A 22,404-nucleotide genomic window follows, 5' to 3' on the forward strand; every position below is an offset into this window, starting at 1 on the left:
ATCATGCTGCATTGCCAGGCATTTCTGGGTCATTTATTGCTAAATTATATTACTTAAAATGTGTATGATAATTATGATTAGCAGTGGTTTCATCAAATGTGGAATTTGTATCTTTGCATCAATCTATATTGATTTTTGTTGAAATGTAAACAACTTAGATTTTTTTTAATACTGTTTTTATTTATTCTTATGGTACAGAAGATCAATTTTGAGAAAACAATTGTTACAACAATAAACAAGAAGTAACTTGTCCTGATAAAATTATAGGTGTCTTATGAAAGTATCCAAATGATGTTCTAAGTTGAGATCAGCAGCTATCTCGATTAGTCTTGTGCAAATATACAGCAGATATACAAAGTTCATATGGGCAATTAGCTTGCAACATGGGAAAGAGTCCACGAGCCAACCAAACATTATTTATTCAGCTCTCTTTTACCTAAAAAAAAAGAAAATGAAACCAAAATACCCTGAAGTCACTCAAAATAGACATGGTAAACCACAACAGCTATTACCAACAAAACCTGATTTGAGGCATAAAGATGCAATAGGGAGAGCCATTTTGCTCCATTAACCCTTAAGAAAAAAAGGCTAGGGAAAATCTATAAGCAGCAATTCCATCCTCACAGATAAGTACTCAAGTTAGGGGCTTGAAAAATTGTATGTCTTGAATGAACCCCCAAGTTGAATCCTTTCTATAAATGAAGATCTAGCACTTCAAATACAGGGTTTCTAAGCTAACATATACTTTCCAAATATACTTTCCCAAATATACTTCCTGGTATAATAAGTTTGAAATATGCATGAATGAATTTCTTCCATGCTTCACAGGTAGTTTATCGTACAATCCTAAGTAGGTGTACTCAAAAGTAAGTTTCACAGAATTCGGTGGGGGCTTACTCCCAAGGCAGCGTTACACAATTGCGGCATCAATTGCTTACCCCCTAATCCGTACACATTGTGGATACAACAGTTGTCCATTCTGACACTGTGCTCTAAAATCAGATGCTGAACTTGAAGGTGAGCTGAAGTAGTACGCTTTGCACACAAACTCAACAAATTCTCCATGGAGGAAATACGGTCGATTGTCAAAACTCCATCTTAGATCCAAGTGATTCTTTGCCATCTCTTCTGCTGATAAGGTGCACGGCTCTTGGAAAATGAATGCAGTGTTAATATTCTCATGGCACAACTTTAATTAGAAATGTTTGCTTTTTTCTGATCTATGTACTACAACATTCATTAAAGTGGTCAGTTGTAGTTTTAGTCAACAAGAGGGATGTGGGTGGTGCTGTGGTCTAAACCACTGAGCCTCTTGGGCTTGCCGGTCAGAAGGTCGGCGGTTCGAATCCCCACAACCGAGTGAGCTCCCGTTGCTCTGCCCCAGCTCCTGCCAACCTAGCAGTTCGAAATCATGCCAGTGCAAGCAGATAAATAGGTACTGCTGTGGCAGGAAGGTAAATGGTGCCAGAAGTGGTTTAGTCCTGCTGGCCACATGACCCAGAAAGCTGTCTGTGGACAAACGCCGGCTCTCTCAGCCTGAAAGCGAGATGAGCACCACAATCCCATAGTCACCTTTGACTGGACTTAACCGCCCAGGCGTCCTTTACCTTTTACCTTTTTAGTCAACGGCAATCAATAAGTTACTTTCTGCATGCTCTCCTCCCTGAGCTATGAGCCGTCCCCTTCTATAAAGCCTTACATCAAGTAATGTTGGCTTTTCCCAGCCTTTATTAGTTGAGCAACACCAGTCAGAAGCAGTGCGCAATGAATCAAGTTATTAAGGCATTTTCCAAGTTGTCACTATGTTGGGGGGGGGAATAGCAACACTGTACAGTACCTATGCAAATTGGCGGGGTAGTCCAATGGCCCATGGAACAGGACACTTTCCTCGAACCTTGCAAAAAATGGTATTCATGGCAACTATATTCAACTGATGAACCATGAGCATAGTCCGCTGTCAACAAGCCCATGACGACTCCATTTTTTATGGAAGGTGGAAAGCCACAGTTTTCGTCTGGGTCTGCAAAGTGAGAGCAATGTGTTTAAACAGAAGAGAGAAAATGACTCTAAGAAAATAGTTTGCAGGATCCATGTCAGGGAACTGCCATCGGAGCCTAGAGTGGAGGTAAGGCTCCCTGACGATGCAGGAGAAGGGACCAGCAGGGAAAGAGAGCAAGCTTCCTTTGAGGAAGGAAATAGGAGGGACACCAGGAAGCAAGAGGAGACTGCGGAGGGAGGGCTCCGAGACTCTTCCATAGAGAGCAGCAGGGAGAGCCCAGGACCTCCGTTGGGCACGCCCACTCTGCGCAGGAGACTTACGCGCAGAGAGGCTAGGCGGAGACTTGGGGTGAAGGAATTATTATGCTGGAAGAAGTTCAGAAAACGCCCACTGACGGATTCTGCCAGCGACTGACACAGCCATGGAGAAAGGGCTGTCCAGCCAGGGAAAGGTTTAGCCAGGCAACGTTGCCTAGAGCTGCAGCACCCTTTACGCACAAGCAACCCCCAATTCCCTTTACAATCCATTTGTGGCATCAGCCTTCGTTCTGAAGGAACACTCTAGGAGACATCTTGGAGTGTGCGTGTCCGATTGCTGTTTGTTCCAATTCAATGCTAAACAGTAGATTTTCCCGGGCAAAGCAGCAAAGAAAATTCCTCTCTTGGTCAGGTTTAATAAGAAATGAGGCAGAATCGTGTCATACAAATGTTGCTAAACTTTTGTAGTCACGGGCTGCACTGACCGATTGTCAACCCTCTTGGGCTCTGCATGACAAAGTTGCAGTGGCCAATTTTTCTTTAAAAACAAAACACTTTTAGGGGCTGGGGAGGCACAAAAACATATTGGCATCTCAGAGGAGAGGACAGTAAAATAAATAAATACATTTTTATTTAAAAAATAACAAATGTTTTTTAAAGAAAATAAAAAATGGGAAGTGGTGTGTGGTGTGTATGAGAGCAATCCATCTCTCTCTCTCTCTCTCTCTTAAAAAAATTAATTTTAGTTTCATTTTTTTAAAAATCTAACTAAAATGGACAAATTTGGAGTAGCTTAAAGGGTATGAAAATGTTTTGGCATCAGAATATTACAGTAGAGAACAGATAGGAACAGTCATATAGATAAATATAGACAGATACTTTGCGGGAGATTTGGGGGAGCCACAAAAAAATGTATTGTGGAGCAGACTGAGTGCTGTAGATTAGCCATCCCTGGTATAGTGGGAAATGCACTGAGACTTGGACTAGTAAAATCTGGATTGAAATACCTTTTTCAGTGAAGTTTACAGGTGCACCTTATAGAAATCACTATGTATCGTACCAATCTACCACACAGGGGTTTGTTAGGAAAGTAAAACCCAGTTGCGCCATTCTGAGCTTCTCTGAGGAAGAGTGTTGTGCAAATAGGATTCAAATTGATAGAGCACAAAACTGCAGATCAAACATAATGGGTGGAATTCAATGTAGCATTACCTTTTGAAACACATTTGGGATATTTTAATTGTCCCCGATTGCACTGCGCCAGCAACTGAGCATCGCCAGTCGACGGAGGCAGAACGTATCCTGGCTTGCACACCAATTCAATAATGTCTCCGTGTAGGAAATATAATTCTTCTTCCAGGTTCCATTTCATTGCTACGTTATGATTTCTGATGTTTTCTTCATTGACCAAACATGGTTCTGCAGGGCAAAGGTCAATAATCAAGTGGCTTATACCAGGAACAAAGAACACAATAACTGGCATCCAATTATTCCCTCACATAAAAGCCTATCTGACCCAGAATGTTGATACTGGGGGGGGGGGGGATATCCTAAGCTGCTAGTCAATATGATCTGCTTTTCTCATACTATTCAACCTTAGAGACACTGGCACAATCATGCCAGATGGTCAGCACTATGCACGGCTTACAATAAATAAAAAGCACAGTAAGACATCAAATGTTAAAAACTTCCCTATATAGGGTTGCCCTCAGATGTCTTCTAAAAGTCATATACCGTATTTTTCGCTCCATAAGGCGCATCTGACCATAAGGCGCAGCTACTTTTTTGGGGGGGGGGATTCAAGAAAAAAGATATGCAGCTCTTGGGGGCTTTTGCGGGAGGTGGGGGAAGTGAGAGAGCCTCGCTCTGTCCCTTCCCCCACCTCCCGCAAAAGCCAGGGATAGCCACGCGAAGCCTCCCCAGGACAGCGGGATGAAGGCTCCCCGCTCCCCTGCGGTGGCTTCGCGGGCTACCCCAGAGCTGCTCAGGAGCTTGTCAGGCTGGCGGGGGAAGCCCAACTTTCCCCCACCGCCCTTCCCAAAGAGCAGGTCGGGGCTGGCAAGGGAAGCCCGGGTTCCCCCCCCCCCAGGCCCAGGGACCACACATTCGCTCCTTAAGAAGCACAGACATTTTCCCTTAGATTTTAAGAGGGGGAAAGTGCGTCTTATGGAACAAAAAATACGGTAGTTTTTATTTCCTTGACATCTGAAGGGAGGGGATTCCACAAGGTGGGCGCCACTACCGAAAAGACCCTCTGCTGGGTTCCCTGTAACCTCACTTTTCACAGTGAGGGAATCGCTGGATCTCAGTATCTGGGCTGAATGATGCTCCTTCAGGTATACAAGGCCAAAGCTGCTTAGGACTTTAAAAGGTCAGCACCAACGCTTTGGATTCTGCTTGGAAATGTACTAGGAGCTAATTTAGATCCTTTAAGACCGGTGTTTTATGCAGTGCTTTTTTCTGGGGGGGACATAGGGGTACGCATACCCCTAAACATTTTGTGAATCTTTGTACGTTTGTCCATATACTGTCTTTATTTTTCCCAATTTGAACTATAAAATGGTGGTTTTCTTGTGTCAAAATGAGAGTACCTCTAAACATTTTTTAAGAAAAAAAGCACTGGTTATATGGTCCCAGCAGCCTCTCCCAGTCACTGGTCTGGCAGCCGCTTTCGGGATTAGTTGTAGTTTCTGAGTCACTTTCAAAGGTAGCCCCACAGAGAGCACCTTGTAGTAATTCCCACATTCTCCTCTAATACTTACCTAAACAAACTGGGGGGGTTGTCCAGTTTCCTTGGACACAGCGAATTGTGTTAGGTCCTTCTATCAGATGGAAGGGTTTACATCTGTATTCCACTACAGAACCAGTTTTGTAGCTTGCCAGTGAAGGATTGATGTTATTAAAAATAAAACTGTTTTCAACTATGGGTAAGGAACTGCAGCTCCCTTCAGTTTGTAAGCCGTGATGACCTTCTGTGCTTCCTGTCCTGCCAACATCTGAAAAATAAAAAAGGAATGGAAACATAAGTCTTTTCATTGGCATCCATGTGTTTTATCAAATAATCATACAAATGACACCTCTCAATTTCAATTTCCTTCTGCATCTTTGCAGTTTCCACTTTGTCATGTTGAACGAGCATTAAGATTAAGTTGTGTGAGGTTCTGAGAGACAGTGGAGAAATTTCAGAATTCACCCACAACAAACTTCCTGGGTGCTGGTCAAACTCCTTGTCACGGAAAGAGGGCGATTCTGATATTTGTGAATTCCTACATGACATTCTCTCATCTGCACCTCTTTTCTAAAATTTATTTTGTAAACAGTTTATTGGGGGGGGGGGAGGCTAAAGAGGGTGAAGAGAGTATTAGTCCACAGAAAGCAAATATCCTATTTGTTGCTAAGGTCAAGTATTCAAACTTATTCTTACAAAGAGACCTAATGCCCACTTCCCCTTTCTATAGAAAGCAAATATCCTATTTGTTGCTAAGGTCAAGGTATTCAAACTTATTCTTACAAAGAGACCTAATGCCCACTTCCCCTTTCTATAGAAAAGTTTGGTGAACTCTTGAACTCAGGAAGTGCAGCCAGGGAAGGCATCTAGGAAAATCAGGGAGGGTTGTCTATAGGTCACTTCTAATCTCAGTCCAGAAAAATGTGCTTCTTCATCAGGAGTACAAGCAATTTCAGGCTGAGTTTGGGGCACATGGCAAATCCAGGGCACTAGCCCGCTCATTTGTAGCTCCGCTTAAGGAACATCTTCCTGCCCCTGTTTCGACCACCAAAAGTGCAAACTCTGTGAATGAGTTGCAGCTGTTTCTCAATGGTGGTTGTGATGTCCATGTCGTCAGGGGTGTGGATGTAGCGGGCGTTCCTTCCCGTCACAAACAGATCACCAGCCAGGTGGAATGGCCACACCGGTCAGTGAATGTCGCCTCGGCCAGGCGGATGTTCGTGAAGGCGTCAATGATGGTGATGTGGCCCACAGCCACGCTCTCGTCCCGCAGCTCCACAGTGGTGATGTGTCCGTGAAGGCCCTGCAGCAGGATGACAAGGCTGTTCTCCGAGATGGTGCGCTCCTTCATGGAGTGGCTGATCTCTATGGCATGGCACCACCTGATGGCTGGCTTGGATCTCCCCTCATCTGCACCTCTTGGCCTAATGTGCTGATTGGCATCTACCATATTTTTCGCTCTATAAGACACACTTTTCCTCTCCTAAAAATTAAGGGGAAATGTGTGTGCGTCTTATGGAGCGAATGCAGACAGGAGGCTCTGCCCAGTGCTCCCTTTAACAAGCCGCTTGGAGTATGTGTGCGGCTCTTGGGGGCTTTTCCCTGAGGAGGAAGAAGGACAGCGCAGCTCTTGGGGGAGCCTTAGCTGCGTGCTGCCTCTCCCAGGAAGGGGATGAAGGCTCCCCTTGCCCAGGAGAGGCTGTGCACGGCTAAGCAAGAAGCCAGGACAGCCAGCGGGATTCTTGCTTGGCCGCGCACAGCCTCTCCAGCCTGGGAGAGGCTGCGCGCGGCTATTCCATAAGCCAGGACAGCCAGCGGAATCACAGCACTGCGATCCTGCTGACTGTCCTGGCTTCTTGCTTGGCCGCGTGCAGCCTCTCCCAGGCTGGAGAGGCTGTGCGCGGTCAAGCAAGAATCCCGCTGGCTGTCCTGGCTTATGGGATTCAGAATATTTTTTTTTTCTTGTTTTCCTCTCCCAAAAACTAGGTGCGTCTTATGGTCTGGTGCGTCTTATAGAGCAAAAAATACAGTAGCTATCCACCAGCTTTTACACTTTTTTGAATGTTAGAATGTAACTCCTTTAGTTTTGTTGTTGTTGTTGTTGTTGTTGTTGTTAATATATTTTTTATGTATACATAGTTTAAATTCTATCAATGTTTAATAGTTTCCCCCTATGTTTTTAGCTGTTCTTATTTTTATCTGTAAGCTTCTTTGACTCCCTGTCAGGGAAAAAGGCAGGGCATAAATAAATACATAATAACAACAACAATAATAAATTCTGGTTTATCGCTAGTTCCGTAGTTCAAACAGAAAGACCCTTAGTATTTGATATTCATGAATTAATTTAGCCTTTTGATAAAAATAGGCATTCTCTCAGCTGTTTATGAATGTGAAAGGTATCCAAGATATGCTTATTTAACTGGCTTGAGGGGTTTTTTGTGCCATCTGAAAACAAAACAAAACACTTGCTTATTCACAAATTGGACCCTAGGCTGGTTTGAAAAGAGAGGTGATACTGGTGGTTATTAGCTCCTTTAGTTAAGAATGCATCGATCTGTGTATTTTGAGAGAAAATGCACGTTTAAATACGCATTAAAATTTTGGGAAGATTACAGCACAAATGGAACAGAGTTATGAGTAAAAACTTATGAGAGTGATAGGGACCCAAGCAGGCATGTTTGCCAATCCCTAACAGGACTGTAAAGGCTGCTCCTTCAAGGCAAATGAAGCACAGCTGAATTGTCCTGTTTGCCCTCATCCTGCCCCCATCTGCCTGCCTTCTTCCTCACAACCTGTCATTGGGTGGGCCAAGAGGAGGAGGAGGAGGAGGAGGAGGAGGAGGAGGAGCTTGGACTTGATATCCCGCCTTTCACTCCCCTGAAGGAGTCTCAAAGCGGCTAACATTCTCTTTTCCCTTCCTCTCCCACAGCAAACACTCTGTGAGGTGAGTGAAGCTGAAAGACTTCAGAGAAGTGTGACTAGCCCAAGGTCACCCAGCAGCTGCATGTGGAGGAGCAGAGATGCGAACCCAGTTCACCAGATTATGAGTCCACCGCTCTTAACCACTACATCACACTGGCTCTCAAGAGCGTGCGCTAAGGGAGAGGCTCCAATTCTAGGTCCGTTCTCAAAAGCTCTAAATTGACAACCTTCCAAAACGTAAGGATCTTTTAAATCCCCAGTATCCAGTTTCACAAGACAACTGACCGACGCATTTGGGAGGCGAAGTCCACCCGCCATTCTCACATCGGATTTCTTCGTCTCCTGCAATCTGAAAGGGATGCTCACACTCCAAACGCAATGTGTCTCCGTGGTGGAACGTTCTTAAACTAGTTAGCACATTGGCATGAGGAGGCTGAGGTGGTGGAGGACACTTGTTTCTTCTTTCTGGTTAAAAATGGGCGGAGGGAAAAGAATCAGGTTAGCTTCTATAACATCATACAATCCTTTAGAAATCCCAGAATTGTATGTTTGGAAGAGTAACTCTCCTCCCCGGTAAGAATAGCTACTTATGAGTAGCCGGACGAAGGATTTCTCATGTCTCTAAACCACAGCTGTCAATGTTTCCCTTTTTTAAGGGAAATTCCCTTATTCCGAATAGGATTCCTCACAAGAAAAGGGAAAAGTTGACAGCTATGCTCTAAACATAGATCAGGGTAAAACAGCTTCCAAAATCAGGGTTTATTTGTACACATTCCTCTTCTGTTAAATTCAGCAAATCAATAAAAGGCAGCCCTCACTCCTCCTCGAACAGCAAAAATCAAGAAAGGATGCCAAACTTGCTTTCAAATAGCAGAAAATTTAATTCATCAGTTTTCAGAAGAACAAGCAGTTCAAAAACCAAACAACCCTGCTACATAAAGACATGTAAACATTCAAAGACTTTTCATTAGATGATTCAGCTTATTCTTCCCATTTTTCAACATATATAAAAGAAAAATCATTGGCTGTGGTACTGATATTATGGGGGGACGGAGATTAAAAGGGGGGGCAGCAGCTTTGCAGAATGCAGAAAATCCCTAGTTCCAATGTCATCATGAATTACCTTCACAAACTGGAGGTTCTGGGTACCAGCCAAAGTAATAGCACTGAATTAATTCTGACCCCTTTAATGAATAGCCTTCCAAGCAGAAGAACTGAACCACATTTCCTTCTTCGTAGCTTCCCTTGTTGGGATCAACACCTCCGTGTTCGACAGGACTCAGTGCCGAACATCCCAATTCTAAGAAATGCAAGAATGAAAAAGAGCAAGGCTTCCATTTCCCATTTTTGAAAATGCCAGGTCCTTTGCCTGAACTTTTGCTTTAGCCCAAGCAAATGTTGTACAAGGCAAAGCCAAGACAGTCACAGAAGAAGCATTGGAAATTCAACATACTGGTGCATTTGGGAGTCAGGGACCAGCCTTGAGGTTCACAATGTGCTTCTTCCATTGTGTGGCCTCCTGCCGTGCGATATCCGTCATCACATTCATATTTGAGCTTTTCCTTCCGGCTGAACGTTCTCTGGGCTGTGTGGTAGCGGCCATGCACCAGGTCTGGTGCTGAGCACATCTCTTAAAAACAAGAAGTGGATTGATGTCTTCAGCATGAAATGGCAAAGCAGCCAGATGGACATTGGGAATAAGAAAGGAAGTGGGGGTGGGGTGACGAATAGTGAATAATTGCAGGCGTACAAAAACAAAACATTTCGTGGATTTATTTTGGGTTCTTTTTTTCAGGCCCTGAATGATCTGGGAGCAAAGTATAACTGGCAGGCGAGTGTACAGACAAACAAAACAGGTGCAACACGATAGGATCAGCTTGGTCTCAGCTGATCTCGGATTGATTTTTAAGGCCTCCATTTGTGGCTGTAGAGAGCAAGGTGCAATCCTACTTGTGTTAGTTCATATTGGTGAACAACATAAATTTAACATCAGCTCAAAGTAAGTGACTCCCAACTGGGTGGAAATGCAGTATAAAAACACATTCCCATTAGGTCCCCAAAACTGTGCGGCTAAATCAAGTAAATTTATTTGTAATTGTCAGATTGCATCATTTAAACCAACCACTCGTATGCATTAGGTTCACATTCCCTCCTTGGCTCCTTTCGGAGGACCAGAGAGATATAAATTTAAACTTCCTCCTATGCATGTTTAGCCAAAACTATTGAGTTCAATGGGACTTAGGGCCAAGTAAGAAAGGACTCAGCTAGACTGGTAAAGAAAAAGCGATTTATATGTGCGATATAACATTGTGCCACTAGATAGTGACGTGGAGTCCCGTTTTTCTCTACCTGTTTTCCCTGTTTAAATTTACAACGTTTTAAACTGAAACGCTTCTCTGATGTGACTCGATCCAGCCAAAGTGTACATCGAACTACAGTCTTAAATTGTGACATTTCTGTCAATTTGTGGTATCTTTTGTCCCCTCACCCTTGCTGCAATCACCATATGAAACAAAACAAAAAAAGATCCCTTGCTTTTTCGACACAATTCCTTTTGCAAAGCAAATTCGTTTAAAAAGGACTTTTGCTTTTATGACCTTACCAATCATATACAGCAGTGAACATGCCCCTGTTTTCTGTGCCATATTTCTAGTGGAGATTGCTAGAGACGCTCGCTTGGTTTTGCTGACAATGCAGGGAAAAGAGCAGGCTGGCAGCTCCCTCTACTGGCAAGCTAGCCCAGTGATGGAAAAAATAATAATACTGGACGCAATGATGCTGGAAAACATCCTGGTTGCCGTAAATACCCAGTTTGAGGCCCAAGCCCCCTACAAACACCACCAATTTAAGAAGCACATTTTACAAAATGTTAATTTTAAATGTCTTTCCAGTTTAGTTGTATTGCACAGGTGCAACAAGGGGGAAGCGAACCCTTTCAGATTCCTCCTTCCAGCAATTGTCATCTAGAAAATGCAGCAGGTTGCAGTTACTTAGCTCGGATGTGCAAACAGCAGCTATTTTCCCTTCTCTCCTTGAATGGTACTAATTCCAGCTAGTCATTTATAAGAACTCTGTAACTAAGAATTAGTGCCTGGGTTTACTTTTTCTTCCCTCCTCCCTTCCAATCTCTTTTCCTTTTGCGCAATGTATTTTTTTATTGCAAGCCTGGGCTATCAAATGACTCATCTTTGTAAGCTGTTCTGCTCCCCTCCAAGAAAATTCAAGAGCTACAAGGCTTTTCTTGAGAATTCTGCTTCCAAAGTGTTTTGTTCTAGACTAGTTTTGTGCCCACCCACAAATTCACTTGAAATAGCCATACAAAAAGAAGATTCCTTATCCAAGGTATAAAAAAATAAATTCCCCTGAAATTATCTCTGCTGGATGATCACCAAATACATCAGGTGAGAACATAGCTTTCAACCTTAGGAACAACTCTTCAGGTGGAGTGGGAGGGGAAATATTATCTAAAGCCATACCTGTTGTTTCTGTACACTGTGGTTGAGCTGACCATCCACCTTCAAGACACTGTATAGTTTTATCCCTGAGACCTCCAGGAATCTGATAACCTGAATTACAACTGTATTGCAGTCTCTCCCAGATTTTGTAGGACATTTTTGTATCCGAGAAAACACCATTCTCCAAGGCGGGTTTGGTACATTTCTCTAAACAATCAGGTGTGTTGAATGAAAAGATGGAGAAAGCATTAGGCGACCCCTTCATTAACACATCTAGGTGGCATTTAGGTGGCAGAGATTTTGTACTGATGGAAACGACCAGGAGGTACTCATCTTAACATGCCTATAGCTCCATAAGCTACAGTACCCAGCAGGACTGGCCCAATACATTTGGGCACCTGAGGTGGACCCCCAAATGGCATCATTCATTTTTTTTTTTTATAATATTTTTTATTACGTTTCTTTCCAAATTTTATACATTACAAACAAGGAGTTTACCAGAAACCATTTTTTTTTTTTTTTAACAAAAATCCCAAATTGGACTTCCCCACCCCTTCCGATTCTGCGTTCTTTATATTAACAATGTCAGCAATTTGTTACCTTATGTCATACCTTATTGTAACTTTTACATGTTATGTATCTATATTCAATGTATTATGTCAGAATTTTTATACCTTTAAAATAAACGTAACATGTTCAATTTCATATTATCTCCTTTTCTCTTTTATCACTTAGTTTACTATTTACTTAATCATAATTGCTAAAGCGTATCATTTTCAAATCATGCACCGTCTTAAGATTCATACAGTTTGTAATACTTTTGCAAGTAGTCTTTAAACTTTTTCCAGTCCACCTCAATTGTTTCTACATCCAAATCTCGGATTCTGCCGGTCAGTTCAGCTATCTCCATATAGTCCATCAACTGCGTCTGCCATTCCTCCAGCGTGGGTAAATCTTGTGTCTTCCAGTTCTTTGCGATGAGTATTCTTGCTGCTGTACTAGCATACATAAACAAAGTTCTGTCCTTCTTTAACACTTTCTGGTCTACCATGCCCAACAGGAAGGCCTCTGGTTTCTTGGGAAAGGTATACCTAAATACCTTTTTCAACTCATTGTAAATCATTTCCCAGAAAGCCTTAACCTTTGGGCATGTCCACCAGAGGTGAAAGAAAGTCCCCTCTGCTTCCTTACACTTCCAACATTTATTGTCAGACAGGTGATGTATCTTAGCTAACTTGACTGGGGTCATGTACCACCGGTATATCATTTTCATAATGTTTTCCTTCAAGGCCGTACTGGCCGTAAATTTCATTCCGGTGTTCCATAACCTTTCCCAGTCTTCAAACATAATGTTGTGTCCAACATCCTGCGCCCATTTAATCATAGCAGATTTAACTGTCTCATCCTGTAAATTCCACATAAGCAGCAAGTTATACATTCTAGATAACAGCTTTGTCTTTGGTTCTAACAATTCTGTCTCTAGTTTCGACTTTTCCACCTGGAAACCAACTTTTTTGTCCATTTTGAAAACCTCTTGAATTTGAGCATAATGTAGCCAGTCTCGCACCTTATTTTTTAGTTTGTCCTGGCTCTGCAACTTCCAATTGTCTCCAATTTTTTCAGTCAATTCCCAATATTTCGGCCAATAGGCCTCCATATTGGGTCTTTTTCGGGCCTTGGCCTCCACTGGTGATAGCCACCTCGGAGTTTTACTCTCTAGTAAGTCTTTATATTTCATCCAGACTGCAAAGATTGCTTTTCTGACAATGTGGCTTTTAAACAATTTATGTGCTTTAACCTTGTCGTACCATAGGTATGCGTGCCATCCAAAAGCATTATTAAAACCTTCCAGATCTAGGACATCGGTGTTTTCCAACAAAAACCAATCTTTCAACCAGCAGAAGGCTGCAGCTTCATAATACAACCTCAAGTCCGGCAGGGCAAACCCCCCTCTTTCTTTCGAATCTGTTAATATTTTAAACTTTATTCGGGGCTTTTTGCCCTGCCAGATAAATCTAGATATATCCTTCTGCCATTTTCCAAAGCAATCCACTCTGTCCACGATCTGTAAGGTTTGAAACAAAAATAACATTTTCGGCAACACATTCATTTTTATAGCTGCAATTCTTCCCAACAAGGAAAGTTTCAATCTTGACCAAATTTCTAAGTCCTTTTTAACTTCCAACCAACATTTCTCATAATTATCCTTAAATAAATTCAAATTCTTGGAGGACAAATAGATCCCAAGGTATTTCACTTTTTTAACCACATTCAGTTCTGTTTCTCTCTGAAACCCCTCTGTTTCTGTAATTGTTAAATTTTTGGTCAGAACCTTAGTTTTTTGTTTATTCAACCTAAATCCCGCCACCCGACCAAATTCAGATATAAGTTCGAGAACTCTTTTTGTACTGGATTCTGGCTCCTGCAGTGTCAAAACTAGGTCATCTGCAAAAGCTTTCAATTTATATTGTTTCACTCCGACCTCTATCCCTTGTACCAACCGGTCCTCTCTGATCATATTCAATAGCACCTCCAGGACTGAAATAAATAACAGAGGGGATAGAGGGCACCCTTGTCGTGTCCCTTTTTCAATTTTAAATTCCTCCGTCACCACATTGTTCACTATTAATTTAGCTTTTTGTTCTGAATAGATTGCATGTAATCCATTCTCAAACCCCCGTCCCACTCCCATCCCCTCCAAGTTCTTCTTCATAAACATCCAAGATATATTGTCAAATGCTTTCTCCGCATCAATAAAGATTAACACCGCCCTTGTGTTCCTGTTAGTCTGCAGAAGTTCTAAAATATCAATGATGTTTCTAGTGTTCTCATATAAATGTCTACCAGGGAGAAAGCCAGCTTGGTCTTTATGAATTACTTCATTTAAGACTTTTTTAAGTCTATTTGCCAAAATGTCTGCAAATATTTTGTAATCCACATTTAGGAGTGAGATGGGACGGTAGTTTTTAAGCTGAGTCTTTTCAGATTCTGACTTAGGTATCAATGTGATGAAGGCTTCTTTCCACGTTTCTGGTGCCCTCTTCCCATCCATAATCTGGTTACATACCTCCAACAAAGGTTGTATCAAATAGTCCTTCAGAACCTTGTAATATTTGGAGGTAAGTCCATCCGGGCCTGGAGATTTGCCTAGTTGCATATTCTGAATGGCACCTTCAATTTCCTGTGTGGTTATTATAGAGTTCAAGATTGATCTTTTATCTTGAGTTATTTTTGATAGTCCATTTATCTTTAAAAATTGATCTATCTCTGATTCTTTCTGGGGCCCCTGTGCATACAGTTCTTTGAAGTATCTGTGGAAGCACCTCCTAATTTCTTCTGGTTTCTGTACGGTCCTTCCATCAATCTCTAGATTTGTTATCGTGTTTAGCTTTTGTCTTTTTTTCAGCTGCCAAGCTAGCAGCTTTCCACATTTATTTGCTGATTCAAAAGATCTTTGCTTCATCTGTTTTATTTTCCATTCAATCTCCTGATTGATCAATTTTGAGTATTCTGCTTGGTGGAATTTAATTTCTCTCAGCACCTCCTTGGACTTTGGTTTGGTTCTCAGTTTTTTTTCTCCTTGGTGTATTTTCTCCAATATTTTGTCCTTCTTTCCGTTCCAGAGTTTTTTCTTGATTGAATTCTGTTGTATCAGAAACCCTCTCATAACAGCTTTACTTGCGTCCCAGATCGTTCTTTTTTCAACTGTAGTATTCAGATTTATCTCAAAATAGTCCTTTAATGTTTTTTGGGCCTTTTTCACAATCTCTTGATCTCTTAGTAGTGTGTCATTCATTCTCCATCTGAAGGAACCGGGTTGAGTTAATCTAAGTTCTATTTTCAAGGCGTTGTGGTCGGAGCATGTTTTTGGGCAGATTTCCACCTTTTTAGTCTTGGGTGCCAGCCCCCTGGAGGTCCAGATTTGGTCGATCCTTGACCAAGACAGGTGGGCCTCAGAGAAAAAAGTTCCTTCTTTACCTAGGGGGTTCTTTGTCCTCCATATGTCGATCAAATCCAGATTGTCAGTCAGTTCGAAAAAAGTTTTGGGCAGTCTGCCATCAGATGTTAAGTTTTGGTTGTAAGACTTATCCATATGTGTAGACACCACTCCATTCATATCTCCCATCATTATGATGTTAGCATAGTCCAGATAGTCCAGCAACGTCTCATGCAGCTTCTTGAAAAATTCTGATTTCCCGTCATTTGGGGCATAAATTCCTAATATCAATATTTTTTCTCCTTGGGTTTGAATTTCAATTGCCAAAATTCTTCCTTGTTCATCCTTAAATAGAAATTTGGGTATCAGGCTCTCCTTAGCATAGATCACCACTCCTCTTTTCTTTACTTTGTCAGACGAAATAAATTCTTGGCCTAATCTTTTATTTACCAAAACCTTCCTGTGGAGCCTGGTCACATGGGTTTCTTGTAGGCAAATAATGTCCAATTGTTCTTTCTTCAATATGTGAAATATCCTCCTTCTTTTCTCCGGGGAATTTCCGCCATTTATATTCCAACTGAGTAGCCGCAGAGACATCCTGACTATTCTGCTACACCTAGAGCGGTGTATCTTCTTTCTCCTCTGGTTCCGAAGGTGCAGGTATTGCTCCACCTGGGTTGGGTATAGGCCAATTAGCTGCTGCTTCTTTTTGGAGGTCTTCTCCGTGGTCGTGCTGGAACTTTTGTAAGTCCTCTGGTGATCTTATTTTAACCTTCTTCTGTTTGTAAGTAAATGATAGCCCTTGTGGGAACTCCCACCTATAAGGAATTGTGTTGAGTCTCAGTAACTTAGCCAAATCTGAGTAGGTGGCTCTCAAGTCCAATAGCTGTTTAGGAATATCTCGATAAATTTCCACCCTTTTCTCTTGTATCACAATTGAGTTTTTGAAGTGTAGGCCTAGTATTTTGTCTCTCTCCTCCCTTGATCTCAAAGCTATTAAGCAGTCTCTGGATCTATCTTTTCTTACTAATCTTCCCAACCGAAAAGCCGATACAATTTTAAAATCAATTTCTTCTTTTAAGTCCCAGAACTTTGTAAACTCTGTTGTCAAAAGTCCTTTCAAATCTTCTTGTTCAATTTCTGGGACTGCCCTTAGTCTAAGGTTGGTCTCACGATTTTTCAATTCCACCAACGAGAGATAGGTTTGTTGGTCCCCTATCTGTTTATGAAGAGGCTTGACTTCCGCTTTAACTTCCTCGACTTCTTTTTTAGCTGATGTTGCAATTTGAACGGCTTCCCCTGCCAGTTTACGATTCTCTTCTGTTGCTCCTTGCAATTTTTCAATTGCTTGAGTATGTTGGGAAACCTGATCTGTCAATTTCTGAATCGAGGATGTTGCTTGGTCAATTTTTGTTGATTGGTTATCAATTTTTTGATTTATTGCTGACAATTGTTCCAAAACTTGTTTCAGTACTGCCTCAGCTCCTCCTGCTGCCATATCTTCCTCTTCAGATTTTTCAGGCTTTTCGGTTTCTACTTTTTGTGTCGCAAGCACAGCTGGAACTGATAATCTACGTCCCTGAGTTAAAGTTGTTTGCAAAAGCTGTGCTTGCTTTTTTGCTTTCTCTTTCTCCTTAGCTTCCTTAGCTTTGGCTGCTCTTGTCTTTCCTGTGCCACTCATCAGTCAACGTTCAAGGTCAAGTATTGTAATCCCATGGGAAAGGCAAGTCCAGAATTAAAAACAGTCTATTGAGAGAAGGTAAACAAAAAAAAACTTTCCCAGGCCTCTGTATTCCCAATGTCCTCTAGGGGGAGTGCCACCAAAGTTTTAGTAAGAAGAAGGTAACTTTCCACAATTAAAGTCTCTTTATTCCAACTTTAAAAACAATTTTAAAAGCAAATTAGTTCCAGCACGCTAAAAAAAAAAGTCCTGCAGAGCCCTTTTCAACATATAACAAAGTTCCAGCAAGGTGCCTGCAATTGTATCCACTTCAGCTAGATAAGCTCAAAAGTTACAAAAGTATCTGGAAGCTTGCAACAGTTCCGCAGTTTAAACAACTTTACCCGGCCACCCGGGGATTTGGGGTTAGAGTCTTCCCTTGCCCTTGGGGTGTCCGCTCCAGGTCAATTTTATGCTGTATTTATTCTTTAAAAGTAAAATTCAAATGTGCCCGAAAGTCCCAATTTAAAGCTTCAAAGCTTCCCTGTTCACAGCGCTTTCCGCTCTTTAGACCGTCTGCTTTGATCTTGAAAGCAGTGTCGGAAGACGGACTTCCTCTTTCTCGTCTCCCGTTTTTAGCCAAATTTTCCGATTTAGTTTGTAAAGTCTTAGGTCCTTACTCACGGGTTTGATGTTTCAGCCCGATGTTTCTTGGAAGAAAGGTCAGCGCTCATCCGTGACAGCCGCGCGGCTTCGCCTCCGCAGAAAGAGCGATGAACCCACAGCACCGCTCCCCCTCCTTCACTCCGGAGCCCCTTACGGGGTTCCTTTTGTGATTTCGGGGTCGCTCCAGGTGCCCGCCGGGTCCCACGGCCACGGACTCACTCTGCCCGTGGTTTATCTTGATGGGTTGCCGCTGCGCCGTCGCGAGCAACCCTTTTCTGCGGTGCCCCTCTTCAGAGCTCGAAGAGGTCCGCCATCACGGTTTTGCGCCGCCTCCGGAAGTCCAAAATGGCATCATTCAGAGAAAGGGTAAGGGAAGATCTACATCAGGGATGAGGGAGGGACAATGATTGACATTGGGATCTGCTTCCTTAGTGAACCCTGCTATCTGAGACAGTTCCCCCCTCCCCTTGACCTCATGGGTGGGCCAACCCTAGTATCCAGGATGATTGGGTGTCACAAGCAGGGCATCATATAGTATAGGAAACGAGAAGATGAAGTGTACTGTAAAGGTAAAGGGACTCCTGACCATTAGGTCCAGTCATGACCGACTCTGGGGTTGCGGCGCTCATCTCGCTTTATTGGCCAAGGGAGCTGGGGTAGAGCTTCCGGGTCATGTGGCCAGCTTGACTAAGCTGCTTCTGGCAAACCAGAGCAGCGCACAGAAACGTTATACAACTATACAGCATTAGCAAAGCTGTAACATATCGTTCTCATGTGCTGCCCTTTCTGTGCCCAGCCCTTTAGCCCAAACATTATTTGAAACCAGCCTATACCTTCCCGCCGGAGCAGTACCTATTTCTCTACTTGCACTTTGATGTGCTTTCGAAGGTTGGCAGGAGCAGGGACAGAGCAACGAGAGCTCACCCCGTCGCGGGGATTCGAACCGCCGACCTTCTGATCGGCAAGCCCTAGGCTCAGTGGTTTAACCCACAGCGCCACCCGTGTCCCACTGAAGTGTACTGTAGCTCTACTTAAAAATGTAACTTTTTTTCACCTTTGAGCATCTCTCTTCTTAGCCTTCATTTCTCCCCCCCCCCCCCCACTTTGGAGTAGCTAAGCAGAACAAAGCAAAAGGAGTCTCTTACCAGTTAGAAATGTTAGTGATCATAGTGAGAGAACAAAGAATCCATTTCTAGGAATGAAGGTGCTCCCAATTAAGGATTCCACCCACTTCCCCCCTTTGTCATTCAAGTTACTTCCATGTCTTGCAACCTGATCTCGCACCCACTGTGCTTTCTGTGCTGCCACCATATCTGCTCTCCTTGACCATGGGCTGAGCGGCTGAACACTTTCCAGCAAAAGGCAGTCTGTTCTCCCTCCCAAGTTCTTCTCCTAGCTCTTCACCACCCAGTTCTTCCCAACGTCGGTCTTCTAAACTATGTCCCTCTGCAAACCACTGTTCCAAATCTATACTGTCCTCCTGTTCCTGGGAAGATTCAGGATCAAGATCAGAAGCAGGGGGAGGGGGTGGTTCCCACCTTCCTCCTCAGCACGGTACCTGACACTATATTCAGAAATCCTTTGCGGATGTGGAGCTGAGGATTTGCACACTGCACTTTTCCATAAGGGGATTTCCACGGAAGCTGCTACTTTGCATGCACGAAATGGTGTGTGCGCATGGAGCAACCTCCCCGCCAAGAACATAATGGTGAAGCGGCACCCAGCAGGAGTGAACTCCCCTCTCACCAGCTGATGAGCGGAGGGTTCAATCCTGCTCTCTGCAGGGATCTTTGTTGGAACATTCCCCACAGAGAACACACAGGTGTGTGCATATCATCGAGTGACATTGAGCAAATTAACAGGTGGGAGTGGCTAGGGGAATACAGCCTTATGGGTCAAAATTGGTCCAAGGGGCATCGGTTCCCCACCTCTGCTACATGCAAAAAAATGTGTTACATTTGGAAAGGCAAATCACATTGACTTACGGTAGCATTTAGGGACTGGGGCCCAGCCTCTCATTGTGCAGTTGATCTTTCCATTTTGACTTCCACTTTCTGTGGTGTAGCCAGGCAAACAGAAATAGGAAAGCTTTTCATCTTGCTTCATTGGAAAGTAATAGTTTTTAAAACTATAGTAATATGGGGCAATATTTCCATTTTTTATGCTCGGTAAGTCACAAAGCCTGCCTAGAAAAAATGTTCAGTGGGAGGTGTTAATTATTCAGCGTACAAACACACTTTAAGAAGCAACCTGGAGTCAAATTCAGTTCAGGTACCCCTAACTGCAGAGGGGAGCGATCTGAAATTCAGAAGGCAGCCACTGAGAAAAGAGCCCTTTTTCGGAAGGAAGCCCGCTTTATCCAATTGTTTGGTTGAAATGTGCCTATTTCAGTAGTAGAGTGGCTGACGCATTTTATTTAGATTACGCGTCCTGCACAGATGTGAGCTTTTTTTAATTACAGGTTACATACGCTTCAGGTTACAAGCACTTCAGGTTACAGACTCCACTAACCCAGAAATAGTTCCTCGGGTTAAGAACTTTGCTTCAGGATGAGAACAGAAATCGTGCGGCGGCAGCGCGGCAGCAGTGGGAGGCCCCATTAGCTAAAGTGGTGCTTCAGGTTAAGAACAGTTTCAGGTTAAGAACGGACCTCCGGAACGAATTAAGTATGTAACCAGAGGTACCACTGTATAATAAAATGTTTCTGGTGTTAAAAGTATAAACACCTTCCAGTCACGCAGAATGAGGGCTTTTTTTCAGTCAGAACTCACCAGAACTCAATTCCGGCACCTCTCAGATGGGCACCACTGCCATTCTAAGAGATGGTGGCTGGATTTTTTGAAAATCCAACCACATACTCTCAACTGGATCACCTTTCAGCTGCATGCTTATTGATACTTTCATCACAAAAAGGTTTGACTCAGAACTTTACCTTTGTGTGAAGGGAACGGGGTGTTTCTTTTTATTTGGAGTTTGCATTTATTTATTTAAAAAAATGTTTTGACAAAGTAATAACCATAAATAAATAAGAATAAAAGTGTGCACCCCACCACCGAGACCACTCCATTGTAACTATCCAACCTCCCAAATATTCAACACCTCTTGCGAGTTTGACCCCTTTCCGCTTTAACAGTACAAATTCTACAAAAACCCTCATCTCCTCAAAATCACTTCTCTTGCATATTCTCTTGCATATAGCTATTAATGATACATTAATGATTAATGTATCATTAATAGCTATATCCCACACCTCTTTATACCATTCTTCCATTTGATATTCTCTTTGCCCCTTCTACTTCCTAGCTATAATAATTTGTGTAGCTGTCAATAAATTTGTGAGCAAGTCCCTCATAGCCTGCGCACCTTCCACCTTGATAATAATGCTACCTCTGGACTTTAAGTCAGCAGGGTTTGTATTTTTGCACTCTTCAACGTTACCTTTTGTAAAACTAATAATGTTTTTTAAATAAAAAAACCTTACCTTTGCAGAAGCCATGCAAAACATCTCCAGCAAGCCATCTATACGCTTGGTAATTTTCATTCAGTAATGCTCTCCACCAATTCCCCCAGAACATACATTTGACTTCCATAGCAACAGCTAGGCTAGTTGGAAGGGAGTTGTAGCATAAAGCATTTGGAAGGCACCAACTTGGGGAAGACTGGTATACTGGAATGGTGCATGCATATATACATTGGCCCGCATTATTATACGGATAGATTTTTGTTATTTTAAATTACAAAATAGGGAAAAGAACATACAGATTTTATACTTTTTAAAGTATACTGAATCAGTTCATTTTGATAATTTGTGGGCATTTATTGAAACATACTAATTGCAACTACCTCTACAAAGTGGGAAAGCACTTTTTAGAATATACAAGCCAGGTTTTTGTAGCATCCATAGCAAAAAAGGATTCAGTGTTTTTACCTTCTGCAAGACAGTCTCCCAATATAGCCAATGTAAAAGGGAAAATCCAATTCTTATATCCCATCTCGAGTAGTTCCTGCAAGCTTGTATTATCCCAACTGCTTGTGATTTACTCAGGACATTTAGTTACTCATTTATCAGGAAAGCCCCCCTGGTTGTTTCCACAGTGTTAAAGTTTATTCTTTTAACAGAACTGTGTGTACCTATCTCTTCCCCTGGCATCTCAACAATATTCCTGCCTGATAGGCAGGTATGCATCTGGTAGAACTGGCTCAGAAGCTAAAACCTGAAACCATAGGTGGCCAATGTGGACTACAACTCCCATCATGTCTGGCTGGGGTTGATGGGAGTTGGAGTCCAAGAATATCTGGAGTGCCTCAGGTTCATTGTCGCTGCTTTAGCTATGCTGTTTCAGAGAGGAGACCAGAGAATGAAAAAAGAAGCAAAATGATTTGCTGATGGGCAATGAAAAATTGATTTCCACCAGCATAAGGGATAACTCTTTGGAAGTCATTTATCGGTGGTATTTTACCCCAGTACATCTGGAATATGGGTAAAATATCAGGATCCCCTTTGTGCTTGCAGGGAGCAGGGGTCTTATTGGCATATGCGGTAGAGCTATGCTGAAGTTCAGAAATTTTGGAAACAAGTATACTACACTTGTAGGTAAAAATGATCTTGGATCCTAAACTATGTATTTTGTCTATTTTTGATAAAATTAATGAGAAAGGTAGCTTACTTACAACTAATATGGTTCAGCTTGTTTTCCATAGCAGATTGCTCAGATTCACAATGTGGAATACATGCATATGCAGATATCGAATCTATTTTGCTAGGTTTAATAGTTATAGA

General features: G+C 42.5%; 1 protein-coding gene and 1 pseudogene across 1 annotated transcript; both read right to left on the minus strand.

Annotated features, from left to right (window-relative positions):
- Nucleotides 1-166: 166 nt before the first annotated feature.
- F13B (coagulation factor XIII B chain) lies at nucleotides 167-22,372 on the minus strand. The gene is made up of 11 exons (XM_053391484.1): nucleotides 21,553-22,372; nucleotides 19,610-19,810; nucleotides 11,383-11,568; nucleotides 9,360-9,536; nucleotides 9,030-9,206; nucleotides 8,192-8,371; nucleotides 5,019-5,252; nucleotides 3,469-3,675; nucleotides 1,838-2,020; nucleotides 939-1,149; nucleotides 167-436 (listed from the first exon to the last, which is right to left on the minus strand). The coding sequence occupies exons 1-11, from the start codon at nucleotides 21,614-21,616 to the stop codon at nucleotides 433-435; spliced, it is 1,824 nt and encodes a 607-aa protein (XP_053247459.1). The 5' UTR covers nucleotides 21,617-22,372; the 3' UTR covers nucleotides 167-432.
- LOC128415082 (U7 snRNA-associated Sm-like protein LSm10) lies at nucleotides 5,714-6,434 on the minus strand (annotated as a pseudogene).
- Nucleotides 22,373-22,404: the final 32 nt, after the last annotated feature.

The sequence above is a fragment of the Podarcis raffonei genome, chromosome 6, assembly GCF_027172205.1.
Source record: "Podarcis raffonei isolate rPodRaf1 chromosome 6, rPodRaf1.pri, whole genome shotgun sequence".
Taxonomy (NCBI): domain Eukaryota; kingdom Metazoa; phylum Chordata; class Lepidosauria; order Squamata; family Lacertidae; genus Podarcis; species Podarcis raffonei.

Excerpts from the sequence above, each read along its gene's own strand:
- F13B (XM_053391484.1), bottom strand. The coding sequence starts at position 21,616 with ATGGGATATAAGAATTGGATTTTCCCTTTTACATTGGCTATATTGGGA. Across the intron at positions 19,811-21,552 it reads GGGAGACTGTCTTGCAGAAG|GCAGGCTTTGTGACTTACCG; the intron begins GTAAAAACACTG and ends CATTTTTTCTAG. Across the intron at positions 8,372-9,029 it reads AGAACCTCCAGTTTGTGAAG|AAAGAAGAAACAAGTGTCCT; the intron begins GTAATTCATGAT and ends ATTTTTAACCAG.